Source organism: Bombus vosnesenskii, unplaced genomic scaffold, assembly GCF_011952255.1.
Source record: "Bombus vosnesenskii isolate JDL3184/JDL3185 unplaced genomic scaffold, Bvos_JDL3184-5_v1.1 scf7180000013262, whole genome shotgun sequence".
In the NCBI taxonomy this organism is placed as follows: Eukaryota; Metazoa; Arthropoda; class Insecta; order Hymenoptera; family Apidae; genus Bombus; species Bombus vosnesenskii.
Window position 1 is genome coordinate 3,488,450 of NW_022882922.1, and position 18,873 is coordinate 3,507,322.

Below are 18,873 nucleotides of genomic sequence, written 5' to 3' on the forward strand. Positions count from 1 at the left end.
TTGATTTATGGACTGACTTATAGTGGCTGGCGAACTTGCAGATTCCAGACTTTTAGGACAGCCATATATTCGAGCATAACAAATATAAAACAAGAAAGAGAATTTTTTATTATGTTAAATTTCTTCGTAAAAAAATTCCTCTTGCATTTTAAACGAGAAAGACACAACAGCGACGTGTTAAAAATAAAAATGAAATAAAATGGAAGGAAGATATCGTGATTCTAAATATAGTATCAATGACACTGCATGCGTTCGCGTGCATTCGAAATGCGTACGATCGAAGGTTTACGTAACCTTTGAACCCGAACGGGAGGCGCTTGCGCGTACGCTCAATTTCCGGTAATAGGCGAGTGTCCGCTTATTAACGCGACCGACGAGGAAAACACTCGTACTCGGATATTCCGACGCGGCGACACGCGCAGCGGTTGGAAACGCTCCAAAATACGAGCGAATCGTAAGCAGAGGAAACGTGCAACATGACCTCTTCTTATTTCGTAACACTCGTTACATTGTTCATGAATAAAATACTAATTATCCGTTAAATTCTAATCGTATAAATTTCATAACGTATGTAAAATTACGATTTATACATGCTGATATTAATATTTGATTGTTAGGTTACGTAATAATTTAGTTTACGCGTGTAAAGCACAGTATGCTTTGTTCAAATGATATTGTATCGATGTTTTACGTAATTATACGGTTGCGTGCTGCATCGCAGATTTAAGTATTTACTCTTTTATAGTTTTATCTGCAAAAGTAAAACTAATTTCTTTCAATATTCAACGAAATAGTATCATTAAACGACCGCATTACGAATCATAGGGATTAATTTCGTTTTAAGCCTTACTTCTCATTTACGATAAGTACATGCGATTTGCTTCATCGATTTCTTATCAAATATAAAAGAGAGAAACGTGCTTAATATGAAACGTATATTTAGCAGATAAACAATGGTCTAATACAATTATCTAGGTTATTTTGGAAGTAGAATTAGTGTTCTCTGTTAGAAGCGAGAATATTTTACAAAACAAGTATTATACATACGTGAAGAGTCTACAGATCAATCAGAAATTCATTCTAACAAGGTATATAATCCTGCAATTAGATGTTCTGACATTAAACGTTCCACATATGAATATTTAACGCGATTCTACTATTCATATGTAATTTTCTTTGGCGTTCAACTAAATCCTTCTCGCTTCCCCAAATCGTCCCATTTTCACGTAAAGTTGCATACAAATACGAGCGGAACTCCAATAGCAAGCCAAATTAAATCGTTTAAATTCTGCGTTAAGGGCGATAACATTTTCTTGTGGCTGCATTTACATAATTTTCATCTTATCATAAACACCTTATAGACCAGGTTCGATAACGATGTCTGATCATTAGAACGCCGATGTTCACGCAAATGTGTCTTGTGAATATCGCTGAAGAAATAACATGTAATCTTTGTATATTTTGTATTTTATTTTTAATAAGAATGATCCTATTCTCTAGGGTTTTCGCGCATTTAAATTGTCCATGCATAAATATTTGTAATTTAGTGATTGCTATAACGTCAATGAAGCAACGAACACGAAGGAGGGACGACAATGTACTTCGTTTTGGCATCTTTTCTAACTTCCGCCATGATAAACGATTGACCGATGCAAAAGTGGCCCGATTGATACGAGAAGCCGGAAAGCAGTGTGGGAAAATGGCTCGTTTCTGGTGTCGCAAAGAACGATATGCAAATTGACCGACAGATAACATTCTTCGACTGGCGATATCGTTGTTTTGAAATTTTCAACGCGTCTCGCCGAGCGGACGCGTGCGGGCGGCGTAACTAGCGCATGCAAATTGCCTTTCTCGTGCTTCTGATACGAAATCGCGAGATTGGAAGGAAAGTTCTTTTAAACGGGTTTGCTTACAAAATTCACCGACTTTTTATACCATTTTTTTCAGTCGCGTTTAATATTAGTCATTTTCTTTCTACGGTTTAATTATCGGAAATTATTTATGGAATTTTTCAAAGACATTTTTGTAGCGAAAATCCTTTTCAGAGATCATGGTTGAAATGAATACAAAGACAATAATGCCTAATATTTCTAAACAGGCTATCTAGTACTTCTATCTAAAAATTTATGGAATTAAGGGTAGTTTTCCTGTGACCTGTGATCGAAATTATCAAGAAAAATGAACAACAAAAAATTCGTAACAAATTTTGCCGAGTTTCGCAACTATCCACATTTCTGACGATACAATACATCGCCAAGCAATAACGTTTCTCGAGGAAATGCTTAAATCTGCTTGGCGAAAGGAAAACAGGAGGATAAAACCGCGCCACAGTCAAGAGACGAAAGTACGTAGCTATAACAATAAAAGGACGCAGTGGAAAGAGAAGAAACGCATAAGAGGTAGGTGAGATCGAATCGTGGTAGAGAAAAACGCGGAAGGCAGGAATAAAGAAACGTCGGGGGAGGAGGCGTCGTTCGCCTGGACGCATTGAGATGCAAATAAGCGCGGTAGCTGGCGTGATTTACGAGAGACAGACGTGTCCATACGCGATTGGGTCCAAGAGAAGAACATTTCACCAGCGCGTTCGAAGACGTTCGAGGGACGAACAGATAAGATCTCTTCGAAACATCTACAATGGAAGTAGCATTTTGTACGATCGAGCATTCGTTTCAGGTAGCTATATGATTTCTTCTATGAAACGTGTCTTTTCTAATACTTAACGATATCAACGTGATATTTCTAATATTTCTCTGCTTTTCATAGAGAGTTAATCGATTTTATTGTGCGATGTTATACACCGTAGTTAGATTAATCTCTAAGAAATAGATCTCATTACTCGTTCATTTTATATTTGACTATCTCTAGGCGATGGAAAGCTCAGAATATTTAGTAGCAGCTTTGAAGTCGTTTGAAATGGTTGTTATCTACGTTGCAAAGTTTTGTTCAAACTCGCGAAATCATATCATGCGTTCACAACGACAGCTGTTTAGTGTTCTAAAACCTTCTTACAATTTCTAACGCTTGCGAATTACTTTGATCGTTGCTTCGAGTGTCTACAAGTAGATCGATAAAATAAATCTATTAGCGCGTAAAAAGGATCTAGGACCACCTGCAGAGGTTAGGCTATCCAGAACCGTAACAGAACTGCGAATCTTCTGGCTTAAGTGAATGAAAGCAAGATTGTCGAGCAAGATTTATACAGGCAGCACGTACTACTCTTTTTCGTGTTGTAGCAATAAACCAGAATAACGAGGACTTTAGATCCCCACAAATATTTCTCAACTACATTAGACTAGCCTGCCATTTCAGCGTGGTGAAGTCATAACTTATGGTCTTTTTAGCGATTTCGTTGCTCGTTTGTTGCCTGATAATGTAGAAAAATGGAAAGTATTTAAAACATCAAACGTATATGTTCGAAGTTGAAGACTTAAACAAATCAAGAACGGTTCCTCCATTGCCTTCGTACGATTTCTATGTACGTATTTTATGATAATAAATTTGGAATTATTATTTACTAGAATTAACTATTTCAACTATTATATTATATTGTCCACGGTTTCTTCGTAAACTATACGCGGCATCTCGTAATTGTGATTTTACGTAAAAAAATAAACATAATAACTCGAAGAACTAAATGCCAGACTTCTTCACGGTTAAAAAAACATTTTAACATGTACATAATAAAGTCGTCCTCGAACGACGCTCAAAAGGCAATCTTGCCAGATGAATAAACGAGCTCGCTGGTCGCGTGCAGGTTGTCGCGAGTGCAACCTCGCGACTACCGTTCGGAGCGTATTGACGCGTATTGCAGGCGCAGGTTAAATCGAGCAGACGGTGGTGGCGTCGCGACGCCGGCTGCGCATGGCCACGCAACCCTCTCGACTCTCCCCTCCATCACACACACACGGATCGAGGGTAGGGGCAAATAGCAAGAGGGAAAATTTATAAAGAGCGAATTGGAGGGGGAAGACTACTTGTTGCGCGTTGAGGCGCCCTCGTGACGCCAACATACCCCCTTCGTTTTCTCGACTACTACTACTACTACTACTACTACTACTATTACTACCGACAGTACCGCTGGTGCAGATAGTACGTCCCTTCGCTAGCGACGCCACCGACGACGACGTCGCTACCACTACCAGCGCCGTCGCCACCACCAACGTCGAGTCGTGATGCCGCCCGACAAAAATAGACGCGTCGTCGCGACGCAACAGATATCATTCGGCCTCCACAAACTCACACGCGATATTTCCTGACTTTTCTATTTATCATTTTGCTGTCTATTTAAAAAAAACTTTGGTTTTCTTTTTACGTTCCTTTTTTCTAATGATTGTAGAAGATTTTTATTTTTCTTGTGAATTAGATTATTTTTGAAGATTTAATCAACCCTCGCCTATTCTATTTTACTCTTCACTTAAAAATTCTTGCTGTCCACAATTTTCAAGGTTGAGCAATGTTTAACATTTTTGTAAACAGTCATCTATTACATAGCAAACTAATTTGTTATGTATAATAGAGCGAATAATTATATTAATTACGTTACATTTTAAAAACTGCTAAGCTTTCTTTACGAAACCAAAGTAAATTTCGTAAAATCTAACACGTTTAATCTTCGACAAACAACGGAATCAAACAAACTGAAGGAAAGAGACAAAAAGGAAAAATTATATCCACTGACCTGAATCTGATGTCCGGGGTTGTTAATGTGTAGCTGCTGTGCCTGGTTAATTTGTAAAGTGGATGTGCCAGGTCCTGAGGGAGGTCTAGGCGGTGTGGAGCTACTGAAGGGTCCTTGGGATCCGGTTTGATTGGGTCCGCCGCCTTGGGAGCCTCTTGGTGGAAGCGGATACCCAGGGCTGCCGTGATTCGGCATTGATCCTGGGCTACCGTATGGCGAATACTGCTGCTTATACCCTCCGCTTGGTCCAAGCATGGTCGGTTTGCCACCGGTGGCAGGCTGCGGTCTCTTCATGTCAGCGAGGCCCGTGGCGAATTGAGTTTGCGAGCTGACAAACATGTCATTCGTCTGTTGACTCTGGAATCCGGACGTACCGTTGTTCTTGTGATACGATCCAGTGCCCGAGGTCGCTTGAGATTGTCCACCGGGTGGACCAGCGCTGCCAGGGCTGCCCAGATAGTCGGACGTGCCACCAAATTGAGGAAATTCCGCGTAAGGTGAACGAGCGGTTGGTCCTCTGGCAGCGGCTGCGGCTGCGGCTCCAGGATTAAATCCACCAAGACCCAACTGTTGACTTTTGTGTTGATGCTGCTCAGCCATTTGCTTCAGCGTCTGAGCGGCGGGGCTCATCTCGGACTTGAAGTCCAGACCGGAATAAGGTAGCCTGGCTGGAGAATACTGGGCAGAGCCAAGACCACCAGGACTCGAGTTAGCTGGCACGTTGGCGTTACCATTATTCGTACTTGTACCGTTGTTTACATTATTGCTGTTCACGTTCCCGTGTTGCTGGTGTATCGAGTCCTTGTCATCCTCGATCTTGATCTGTCCGTTGTTCGTCCCGATACTGTTATTATTATTGTTGTTGTTTGCTGCCGCGGCAGCAGCCGCAGCTACCACCGCGTTGTTCGCCAATGCCTCTACCGGGATCTTCTCCTCGAAATCAAAGTCTTTCATGAACTCGGGATGTAAGTCGGAAATCTCCGAGATGAGATCCTTGAACGCATCCGAGGTGATGATTTCATCGCCCGTGTCATCGCCCATGAAGTCGGAAAAGCCAGGGAACCCGGCGCCGTTCGCTGCCGCGTCTTTCTCCAGCGCGGCTGCGCATTGTTCTAAATCGACAAACTCGTTGTCCGGCTCCTGTTTGCATTCGACCAGGTTACCGATATCCACGCAACCGATTCCACCGGGAGCTGGTGCTCCGGTACCAGCGTTCCCAGTGCCTGGTCCGCCTCCAGCCCCGTTTCCAGACTGAGCCCTAGACGTCGCGGATGCTGGCGTATCCGGACCTGATTTCGGCGATGACGACGCGTTCAGAAGATCACTCTTCACCGACGCGTTCGTCAACGCCTTCACAGTCACGTTCGTAGAGATCTGTTGAGCCTGGGAGTTAGCCGCAGACGTAGTGAATTCTAATTGTTGCACAATTTCGACGGAGAATTTGGTCAGTCCCTCATTTCCACCACCACCGCCGCCACCTCCACCGCCGCCATGCGTCGGACCCGTGGAGTTCGCGCCGTTTCCAGCCGGATGCTGGCCGTGGCCATGATGGGGACCGCCACCACCACCGCCACCGGGTCCCTGTTGATGTTGATGTTGTGCCTGCGTGCATTGCAGCTTCACGGGGGGCTCGCCGAAGCCACCGTCTCCGCTACCACCGGCTGGCTCCAACTCCTCGGCCGTCCTCTTCACGAATTTTTGCTGCTGAAACGAGAAAGAGAAAACGTCGATTAGTTTGGTTACGGCGGTTAGTCGAGAGTAAAGTGCGGTAATGTTTCTCAGTACTGACAGCGGAACTCATGGTTGAGTAAATGCATTTGAACTTATTGCTATTTTAACATATTTTCATATTACATTAACAGATACATTCAGCAAAAGAAATATTTTATGTGGTTCCATGAAATGACAGTGTCATAATTTAAAGAAAGAGGAAAGATGAAAAGAACCTTCTAATATAACGGTCAAAGAAGGCTGTAAAAGAAGACATTCCAATCCATTGCTAGCGAAGAAATGACTCGAAGCAATCAAGACCTGCCATCACACGAAGAAAACCCGCGAAGATTTATCAGCTGTCACTTCGCCTGTCGAAGTCATCAAGTATCGACTTTGTTTCACGGCACTCTACTACCTTTAAAATGTTCGTCCCACTTATTAGGATTGTTAATAAATTCTATCATCGATTTCTTTATTTTCTAACTGCATTGATAGAAATTTTAATTTTTTAATTTTAGCTTCGGATATCAACACAGGAAAATTGATTTCTCGACAGTGTCACTAAATTCTTCGATCTAAATTATTGTGCTGACCACCCACGTAGATAAGATGTAAGAAAATCACGTTAATCGAGAGAAAGGAGCGCGAGGAAGCCCAACAACTTTTAAATCCCCGTAGTGGTTCGCGTTCCCCATTAGAAGCAGCCAACTGGTCGAACGAAGAAACAATGGAAAAAGGGAAATGAAAAAGATGGTAGGGAGAAGCTGGCAGAGGCGTTCTGCTCGTAGGTCAAGGCAAAACGCGCGACGAGTGCTCTAAACTCGCCAGTTTTTCTTCGATCTCGACTCACTGGTAACCGGTACCGCAGGATATTTAACTCGCCGATGCCTGGATGCCTCGTTCTGCTCACCCGTTTCTTTCGCAATTAACCCGGCAATTTCTCACTGTACCTGTCGATACTGCTAACGCTTTTTCCCATTTCGTCTTTGTACGAGATGCCGCAGTCCACGTTTCGATACAACGCGTTGACCAGTCTGTTTTATCGCCCGTGAATGTTGGTGTGAGCCAACTTACAATTGGAGTATAGATTTTGATACACGAAACGCGATTTGATTCGTGACACGTGAGTCTATGCGTCTTGGTATGGTTGGCAATCGCTTGCTTTCATTCGAATATCTTACTCATTAGTAAATTTCCTAATCCTTTTTTGCATCCGCTTACTCTTCTAATTAACTAAACAATAAATATATTTTTCTATGAAACTGATGTCTATTATACTTAAATAACTGACTGAACAATAAATGTATTTCTCTGTAAAACTGGTCTGAAATTCTCGTAATTCTTCTTCCTTTTTATGCGACACGCACGTCACGATCCCTCTATATCATGGATTTTCGGTAGATTAAAGAGTGCTTCGCGTATTATGAAAAAATTCACCAATAATCGTAGACGATTTAAAAAAAAAAAAGCATTCATCCACAGAATCGTTTCGCGATATCGCGAATCAAACAAAGGTTCGTGCTCGAACGCGTAAAGGGTTGATGTTCGTGTATAGTCATGAGAATATCCTAATCCAGGAGGCAGTTGCCGTTGCGCGCTGGTACGAAGAAAAAAAGACTGGGAAAAGTTTTTCCAGGGTGCGGCCGAACTAATACATACACAGGTGCATGTATAAGCTAGCAGACAACCGGGCCACACACGGTAGTATACATTTGTCATGATTTGAACCGGGATAACCTGCGCCTCGTTCTAAAATCGATAATACGTATTACCCTCTAATAGGGGTCGCTCGTCCTACGTACGTTTCCGCGAATATCCCTCTGCGTTTTCCTCTTTTAGATGGCTTGAGCTTGAACGAATCCACATCTTCAGCAGATGCAACGACATATTTCGTTGAATCCGCATTTAATTGTGATGGAAGAAAAAATAATGTTTTTTTTAGGGAAGAGTAGGATTATTTGAGATTTTACTTGTATTATTATTGTTTTGTTGATATTATTAATATTGCGTACAGGGTTTTATCTGATGTTGAAGTAATAAGATTTTCATACTTTCAGCCTGAGTGTTTCAGCAGAAAATTCTGCGACTTTCCAAATACGAGTGTTGGTTGATTATATTAGGTTGCTTGAAAAATTTGTTCGATTTACATTTCGATCCAATATACATTTATTGAATTATATAGGTGCCATTTTGTTCCACAAGCTTTCTTCATCTTTCATGCAACTTGAATATTCCAACCTTCCAGAACCTCTCAGGCTTCTCGGCGAAAAACTTTTCAATATGATTCTTTATGTCGACCAACTTCCTTCAAAATCGGAACGAGCATACCGAACGATCCAATATTTCGATTTGTCGGTAATTACTAACGTATTTGTTTATAGTCTTATTTGCTTAAGAACGATTCTTGTATTAAAAGATCTCAAAAATATCAAACATCGAACATATTTTTACTTCTCACTCCCAAGAGATGGCAACAAAATAAAATACAATACGCTATATCTTCACGTTATTCCATAAAAAAAGCTTCTAATTACCGATGCATCGACTTTTACGAATTACTTGGTAAGATTCATACATTGTTATCACAGATTAACCAAAGTGCCCGTATACTTACGAGCGATACTGTACATGCTTTCCAAAAACACCGAAGCCAACAAGAAGCGAAAGAAGACTAAAAATGGAAGCTGCATCTAAAAATCATCGCCGAGTTCATTAGGTAAATACAGAGACCGCAACGCGAAATACAAGGTAAAAGGAATATCGACACGGGTCGGCCTGTTATCTGACGAGGGCCGTGCACTTTTCGCCCCTCGAAATTGCTCCGGTGAAGGCGGCACACCGGCGAAAACTGCTCCCAAGGATCCCGTCTCTCGCGTCTATTACAGGGCCACCATCGTGCACACAATCCAGCCCCAGCTTTCTCGTTTTCCCTGGGCGAAAAATACGGGCGTTCCGGTTCCGCTAGGCGACGGAAATGTCTGCATTACCGTGCGCTTTCTCCGCAATTTCCTCGCGGCTCACCAGAGACGTTTGGGACCACACCGTCTTGCGTCGGCCAGAGACCGCGTTACGCCGAGATTTATCGCGTTCGCTCGCGTCCCGCGATACGCTCGAACTCGCCTCCATGCGGAACCACCTTTCCGTTTGTCGAATTCTCTACCGTTTATCACGAGAATTCTCACTGCTTTCGCGAAGATGAATCGATTTCTTGATCGAAATCGCTCAATGGACGTTGGGAAATGTGGCGTTTGGCGAAAACTGTCGCGAAGATCTTTTTAGAATCTGTTGGAATAGAACGGACGCTTAGAATCGTTGTCTTTTATAATATTTGCTGTCTTATCTTTGGACGAGTTTATATAATAGAAGCGCTTTGATTCTCGCCATTATCCGCGATTTTTCGTTCATATAATAGGAGTCTGTGTTCAGATAAATGGATTCAATTGCCAAGAGTTCGTTTAATCGGACAATAGCTAGAATTTTTTAAATAAATGGAATTCGCGCAAAAACAGTTCCAGTGTAATTAGTATCCTCAGTTGATGGATGTTTGAAATGCGTAATACACACTCGTTACAAATGATATTAATTCTTCTCTCTTCTTTAATAAATTATTGTATTCCAAGTTTCTTACAATCACCTCGCAATTCAATGAAAGTAAACATATTGTACGAGAAATCTTTCTCGCCCGGTCAAATTGCTTCGTTATTCAGAATTTTATAACTTAGGTTATTTTCAAGTTCCTATTTCAACCTTTCCACGCTCACAAACCATTTGAGATACACAAAGGAAGTCGGTAAAAAACAGCGCCATAGATGGATTAGAAAAATTCAGAAGTCCGTTATCGGTCTCCTTATATTAGATGTAGCGTATACGTTCGGTCTGTAAGTTTCCGAAGCTGACTGGTACGGGAAATGGACTAGGAAGTTTCAACCGTCGTTTCAAACTTCGTAGAAAGCGATTCTTTAAGCCGTGTACAAAGAATTCGTAGAATCTGTGCACGGGGGCGATCGATCTTTCCGCGTCTGCCTCTTCCTCGGACTTCCACAACTGTTTCTAATTAATCGGTCGTTTTTAACGAGACGTCACTCGTTGATTCAACAAACTCGATAAATTTCATTGGAATATCTTGAATCTCCTCTAATTAATTTTTTCCTGAACATTTAGCAACGATGTGATTCACGCATTTTCCTACGATATTATTAAAATTGAAAACGTTCTATTATTTCTGAAACAAAAGATACTTTTTAATATTTTATTACTATCTTATTTGAATTAATTTTTGGCTTGCCAAAACATTGGTCAAAATTTCGATCATTCTCTTTTATCTTCATACTAAAATTTCTTCGTGCAACTACACCGAATTGTCTATGTTATTCGTGGAGAAACATAGAAGAATAAGAACGAGATTTCTAAGTCCAAACCTCCTAAACATTGAATATTTCGAAAGAAAGTGCATTTTAATGACATTTGGTACATTACATCCAACGACCATGGTAAATTACTCAACGATGTAGGCAACTATAACTCCTTCAAAGGCGTAAACAACAATTGTCCGACGTACAACACGCAAAATTGCTCGCTTTCACGCATTCATCTGGCGAGAAGAACGTCTGTCAGAAACGTTGGAAACACCTTCTACGCACGTTTCAACGCGGTCAATACGTGAAAGTAAACGCGCGGCGCTGTAGGGTGCACCGATTTTCCTCGGGCACCGCGAGAAACACAATCGAGACTGTCGACAGCGATATCCCGCGAACGACGACGCAGTTATTAACGCGGACATAAATCTTCGCAGACTTTCATTCCCGTCGGTTCGGTTTCATCAACCTGTCTCTCCCAACGCATTCGCTCCTCTGTTTCTTCCTCTGTCACGCACCTTCGTTGCTTTACCCCTAAATGCCACCTCATACAGACGAATTTTTAAGTATTTTCAAGTATTCGTGGCAATAAAGTTGGAAATAAATCATTGAAATATAATATTTAACTTTCAATGGATATATCGTAAAACGTTACCGTAGAATCCTTGACAATTTCTTTCGTTACGAAAGTAAAATCGATCTGAAGCGAACCATTACGAAATTCAATACAATTCGTTATAATTCACTGCAATAAATATTTTTGCTACTAACATTTAAATCCATTATACAATTTACTTACAGTATTATAGTTTCTCAATATAAATTTCGTTAAAGAAATAGTTAGGAAATATCCAATTGCAAAATGGCGATTGTTCCTGGGAATTAATCTCCCATGGGTGAATAAATTTTACCTCTTCGAATACGTCTCGTGCGAATTTTTATTTTACCACAGAATAGTGCTGAAAATTCTTAATTATTTGTATGAAAAAATTCTTCGATTATCTAAATTTAATATACAATATCAATTGTAAAGTTAAACATAGATGAAGCTTATACATTAATATACATTATACATAGATTAAGCTTGTAACATATGGATTTTGGTCTTCGTTTCGTGATTTTTCACCACTGTATAAAGTAGTTCGTTCTTTATTACGCTCGAAGAGTTCATACGAGCGATTACTTCGACGGCTTAGAAATCGCGAATTAATAGTGAGTACTATACATGTACGTATAAACGATGTTGGTTAACCGAGAACGCTCCGGCAACTGATTTAACCCCCGAAATCGGTTAACGGCTGCATCAACGAGTTTACCGAACTTGGATCCAACGTTATGCCACTTCAGCCGGAAGTAACAGTTCACCACTCGCTCATGCCCACGCATTGAACCATAATTATGTACTCCGAGTGGCGTAAATGGTATTTTTCCAACGTATCGCCAAACTTGATAAAATAATAATTAATTTCTTACTCTTCTTGTGCCTGGTCTACTAAGCGCAGAGTATATCAAAGATTCGTGCGTTAGGCTGGTTTTTAGATAAAATTGTTTTGCGAAACAGTTTTGAGAATTGATGATTAATGAACAGTACCTGCTGAAACGAAAAAGCGATGGTACATGACGCTTCTATTAGGTTGTGCGAGGTCAGTCTCGTGCAACGCAGAGAATTAATTAACGCGGGGCGTTTAAGTAAGTATGAGTTTGAATAATGAGTATTTACTACTACAAAAAAGTATTAAAACGTTTACACCGAATCGATCATTTTTCTGCCAGCATAATAGATATATCTCGATTAAAATTTCATTTGTAACACAGTTTTATACAGGGTGGATGGTAACTGGTGGTACAAGCAGGAAGGGGGTGATTCTACGCGAAAAAAGAAGCCGAAAATATAAAATAAAAATTTTTCCTTTGAGGCTTTGTTTTCGAGAAAATCGACTTTGAATTTTCGCTCGGTACGCGTGCACTTTATCAAGTCTCGTTATAACGGATCTCACTGTAGATCGTTGTCTCGATGGAAAAATTAAAAAAAAAATATTTACCAGTTACCAACCACCCTGTATATATTTATTCATACTTAATGGAGACAAAATTTAAACCACTATTCTTCGTTTCATCTTCCTCTTTCCAATCTAAATAAACTATATCAGTTCCATTATAAAACATTCCCTCACGCTTAGCTCATCTCCTATGGTTGATCATTCATAAAACGAAAAAAGGGGAGGAACAATCGTAGGAAACTTCACGAGCAAAGAGAATCGAAACATGACTCGGCACCAATCGCGCAAACGACCCTTATATTCCTGTTGCAAGGCAATCACGGCAAGTGAACTTACAAATAGTCTCATTTATCTTCGAATACTCGCGTCGACCTCGAGCCACGCGCAACTTCACGGTTTAGAGCGAGCATATTTTCTCCGGCGATATTTCCCAGCGACGACAATATCAATAATAGAAACAACCGTTCGACAGCGTGAAATCGGGCAATCTGTTGAATCTCGACAATGTGTTCTGGCGATACACGAAAAGATAAGAAGCGTGTCAGTGAGTAACCTTGAGGCGCGCGAGCTCCCTTCCTGCGTGGGAGGATACACCGCATCTATTCAGCGTTACACGTTTCGTTAACGACGCTACTAGTTCTCCGCTAGTCAACTGTTAATGCACGACCTAAATATCAGACGAGCCATTCACTGTCCGTCATGAATAATCCGATCATAGTCGAAATACGAAGATTGTACGTGGGACGTAACGGTTTTCGTTAGAAAACGCGCGCTGAAATATTTTATTCGAGATTATTTTATTTTGACGATTTTTACAAAGAATCTGTGTTTCTTGAATAGTTCGATCGTTGTCGAGATACGGAGATATTAACTTCTGGATATAGAAAACGTGTGTTTAAATAGCTATCGTAATTAAATAAATGGTACTTCAGATGACAAGCAACACGAGTAATAGGATAATAGTAATGGAAAATTAGTATAAACTGATAGTATTAAGACAGTGTCGGAGCCTTATGTAGACTGGTATTGTCGTATATTAGCTTGTTTTCGGTGAAGAGCGTATCTGTGACTCGAGAGAGTGCGGTGAGCCCTTGTTACCTGTCATGACTGGGCGACTTCACGAGAAATCCAGTTTGTGTACGATATACTTCGTGTCGAAGCAGCAATTACTTTATAGAAAAAACGATCAAACGTGTAGTGTTTTCTTGTGTAATGAAAAATTTCTCATTTTATCATTTAAGTAGAAAAATATTTAAACTTTGTCATAGTAATTGTAAGTTTTGAACTTTGAATAATTCTAACGATTCTGAATATAATAAAAAAAAAAAAAACTGCTGCATTAGAATACTAAATTAGACGAAATTATGTATATTAATAGTGACCAGTGTAGTTGATATCACAGACATGAATGAAGCATTCGGTCTTTGTGTATAATGACCATCGTCATCGCTCACAATGGTAATGAAACTAAAAGTGGTTAAGTATACACTTTCCAGCCTTTATGAGGGCATACGTCCTTATGAAGATTACTCGTAATAAACATCGACAATAAAACATTCTTCTCTTAGAAAGTGTCGGTTATATCCAAAACGAAAGTTAGTCATTTCTAAAGCAAAAGAAAGCTTCCGTAGACGACTTTCTTTATGTAATCTACAAAAATCCAGCGAGGTCCAACAGTTACTATATTAAGCCTTTTTATGATAGTATAAAGACATTCTATGTATTCTATGCTTTGTATAATATTTTATTCATTAGTCTATTCCACGATTTAGTTCTATTATTTTTAAGCTGTGGCTATTTATGCAAATTCATATTTTTATAAATAGAATTAGGAGCTAAGTAGAAATTCGTTCTAACTATTAAATATTCTAGCGATCACTGTACATTTATGTTCTCATTAAACTTGATGAAGAATACGAATAGACAGATACAACGGAAATCGTACATTTTATCTCCTATAATCGTCGTAATAGAAATCTTGCATCGACGATCCTCCATGCGAACTGATTTCGATATGCTAAGAATTGCGTGTAGATATTAAAATAATCCTCAGTTGAAAGAAGGGTTAAGAGAAAACAACACTTTACAGCCTTCAAATCGAAACGCGTTCGATGAAAATAGCTATCCCCGTTTACAATTCAAATTTCCTCCCATGATATTAACGTAACTCTTCTGTTTATTCACTAAACTTAACATTCCAGACGTTTATACATATTCAACTGGAAATTGCAAATTCCTGGCGAGACACGTAGGGATCGTAATCTTCTTAAGCGGCGATCGCTCCTCGCGCAAAGACGCATTTACGTTATCCTTTTTATCAGGATAATCTAATTTTTGCTAACAATCTATTCGACTCTCCACCTCGCATATGTCATCCGTATCCTTTTACCGATTTAAGACCTAATTAATCTAAATACGATTTATAATTTCTCAAATTATATCTTTTTTATATTTTTTAAACAATGCTCGTTCTATACGAAGGATATTCAATGGTGTGAAAAATAAATGTAAAAATTACAAAGTGTAATATTATTTTTCGATAATCCTTTTGCTTGATACATCGTATCGATCGAGATTCATTGAGATTCATCGAGATATTTTCCAAAATAAATAAATTAGCAAAGTAAAAATTGTTGGATTGCAGAGAAGTTATAGGTTAAAATTTACGAATGCAGCACATGGAAAGTGGCGAAATACTGGAATTTTGGTGGCAACGAAAGAGGTCGTCGCTTCGAAGGGTAAACAGTAAATAATAAACAAGCGTATGAAGTGCATCTCATGTGGTCGCACGTGTCGCGATGCCACACGCTATTTGCGGCCCGGGTATTTATAAGCCGTTCTAATTCGGTCGCAGATGTATAAATATCAATTTAGCGTGTGGTCGGTGTGCGCGATTACGTTACAATTAACCGTTAAAACGCTTTTAACCAAACCGATCGATTCTCCTGTTAATTCGTCCTCATCGACACCGGATCAAAATTGTTACTATTCTCTTTCTTTGCAAACAGTTTTCTTTTTTTATTTCTTTGGAACTGTTGCTGATTATCGGAGATGAGCGGAAAAGTTTGAAACGTAGAAGTAATTGTCTTCCTGCTTTTGAATGGTTTAAAGCAATTAATCTAAGTGAAATCATTTGGAAATTAGACTTAATTCTCTTGAAATAAAATAAGGATAAGAAAAGAATCATAGCGATGAAATGAAGTAGTTGTCCCATGAACAGTGGAATTTTCAGGAAGCTGCGTAGAGTACAAGGTAGTGAACAGTAATGGGATATTCGTTGACGAACCGTGTTTAACAGATATAGATTTCCAATACGTAAGAAACTAACAGAAAATTTACAAATACATTCGTTATTCACACGGTGGATCGTGTTATTCAAATTCGACATGGCGTTGCATCATCCATCGATAAACAGTACGTAAATTCCAAACCTGAAAACATCCTGAAATAGTGGCAACTGCACAAATAACACGAATACCCAAACCGACAGAATATTTCGTGTATTTCAATCAATTTTTGTCAGCAAGGTGCAATGGAAATCAGATTTATCCACGATTTTTAATCCAATCCGTCAAAACTTCGATTCACAATACCGTCATTTAACAAAATACATTATTTACCCTGATTTTCAGAATCAGCCACGATTTACATTACAATAAATGTTGAATAACGATCAGAATAATTCATAAAACAAACACATCGGTCTTTAGTACCACAATTCTATGAAAGTTATGGAATCCTTAATGATATTTGTATCGGTGATGAATAGACAATTAAAACGACGATTAACGACACAAATATTCAAAATCACGGTTCCACGAAAAGCAACATAATTAATCATTATTGCGCTAATTAACGATGCAAACTCGATTAATTTTCGTAACCGCGAATTCGACGAAAATCGTCGATGATTTCTATCCTCGGTAGCGATCAACAAACATCGTTCACTCCCATTAGACTATTAGGCTAATAAATGATCGTTGATTGATCAAACAAATGCCATTCTCAGAACCGCCAGTATGTGAGATGATAATTATTATTGGAGTAGTCCAGTCCGATAATAATTAACAAAGAATCTTGCTGTGACTTTCTTCGTTTAGCCTAACTGAATACAGAGGATGCGATTAAGAAACAATTATTTATTTAAGTTTATACTAATCTCCGTTTTAGGCTCAAACTGGAAAGACTGTTATTGACAATAACTGTGAATATTTATAATAATAAATTATGTGTAATATTGAAAAGTTAAAAAATTCGTAATTCCAAGACCTATTTCAAAGCTGCTAGGTTTTAATAAAACTACCTATCTACCTACTAACCTTATAGTTCATTGATCCGTACATAAGTTAGTTTACGCTAGATATGTTACACTTCTTGCGTTTACTTGAATCTCTACATTGAAATTTCGTTACGAAACTAGTCACATCTATCGAACGAATCTCTTCAAAGGAAAAGATACCGAAATGTGAAAGTCCAAGAAATCAGGAATATTCTCGGTGACGTTCAATCTGATAATTAACAAAAGACCTTGTTATGCACGTTTCTCGGTTTAAACGCGAGTGAACAAGGATGAAGTGTACGACGGAGCATCTACTATCTATGTAAGTTTATTATCAGTGCCTAGTAATATCGTGTCAAGCCACGAGTGTACGACGGCGTGCTGTAATTGCGGTGGAAGCGATGCGGTTAATAGGGTGTGGCAGCCCCTGCTTCCGAAGTTATTACGCCCCTGTATTATTGATACAACTCCATTACGAAAGTCCTTGGAGAGTTCGCGTATAGGACACGTCGTGTCGAGGCTACTGTTTTCGAGACAATCGCCCTTTCCGCGATCTCAAAACTTTTCGATCACCTGTGAACATCTCGGGATACCATCGCCACTTCGAATCCTACGGTTTGCTCCTCTTCCAGTATTTTGTTTGGTTGTTTTGCAGAAACTTGAAATCACGTGTTCTATATTCTTCAAATCAAATGTTGCGCGATATTATATATAGTTCTTAATACACAAGCTTTTTGGAAGCGAAATTGATCATCGCTTTTGGTTAATCTCTTAATTTCTTACGTTCAATTGTCAGGAAACAAATGACTTGCTTCCACATGTTCCTTTAACTGAAATTTTTTAATCAAATGCATCGCAACGAATTTTAAAGTTTCGTAGAATCGTAGACTAATTTCAAGAAAAAAGGCCTTGACATTTTTTAGCAAGTTAGTAAAACTCGAAGAATAATAGAAGATCTGGTATTTATACAACAAACAAGTATATGCAATCTTCACGTAAGTCAAAATACCGTGTGTATGTAATATAACTTTTCAAAAGTTTTCATCGGGAATAACAAATTCCAAAACGTCACAGCACGATCACGATATTCGAAACTTTCGAGCGTCATCTTTTCTCTGTCATTGAGACTTCAACAGCTTATCCGCCATAAATCTACGCTTTCTACTTGCATCGCCTCGCCAGCATCGAGCGATCTCTTACCAGTGACTTTCGAAAAATCGACGTTCCTAGCATCGTCGCGATCAGAACGCCCATAGTCGAATATTTCGTGGACTTACGACGGGAGGAATCAACGCCCCTGTCCACATTCGGATCGGAAGCAGGCAACGAACCATAGCCGGCCGTTTTCCGCGGGGATGACGCGAAAAGGAAGGGCGCAAGTCTCGTCCAATTGGCAGAAACGCGTCTTTCGTTGCGAAACTGGGCCTCCAACTTTCCGACCCAATTTTTTCCACCCCTGAATTACCGACTCGGCGATAACCAAAGAAATTTCTCTGTTCACGAGTAACAAAGTTGGGGGATGAAATTGTAAACTGAGCGAATACGACAAGTAGAATAAGATAAGAGGTGATTGTGTTCTATATAGGATATTTCCGTTATAAAGGGATTAATTTATATGGAAAAAAGATATGTTAATAGGAGAATATTTTAGATATAGATATTTTATCATGCGAAGCTTTGCATAAACTATATCGAAGGACAATTAGCTATACGTGCAAGACGTGTTTCAAACGTGGAAGAGTTTTCATTTTCATTAACTCGCACACTTTTAACCTAATTACTTTGGGACAAAAATACTTCCTTGTGCGGGATTAAGAACATTATACATCAATTAAGTCATAAAAGACA

The 18,873-nt window shown here is 39.4% G+C and overlaps 1 protein-coding gene across 1 annotated transcript in view; it reads right to left on the reverse strand.

Annotated features, from left to right (window-relative positions):
* The window catches only part of LOC117232469 (neurogenic protein mastermind), a 239,436-nt gene that overhangs the window by 69,547 nt on the left and 151,016 nt on the right, over positions 1-18,873 (reverse strand). Inside the window, 1 exon segment of the mRNA XM_033492229.1 lies at positions 4,679-6,382. Within this exon segment, the coding sequence (XP_033348120.1) occupies positions 4,679-6,382 (1,704 nt within the window).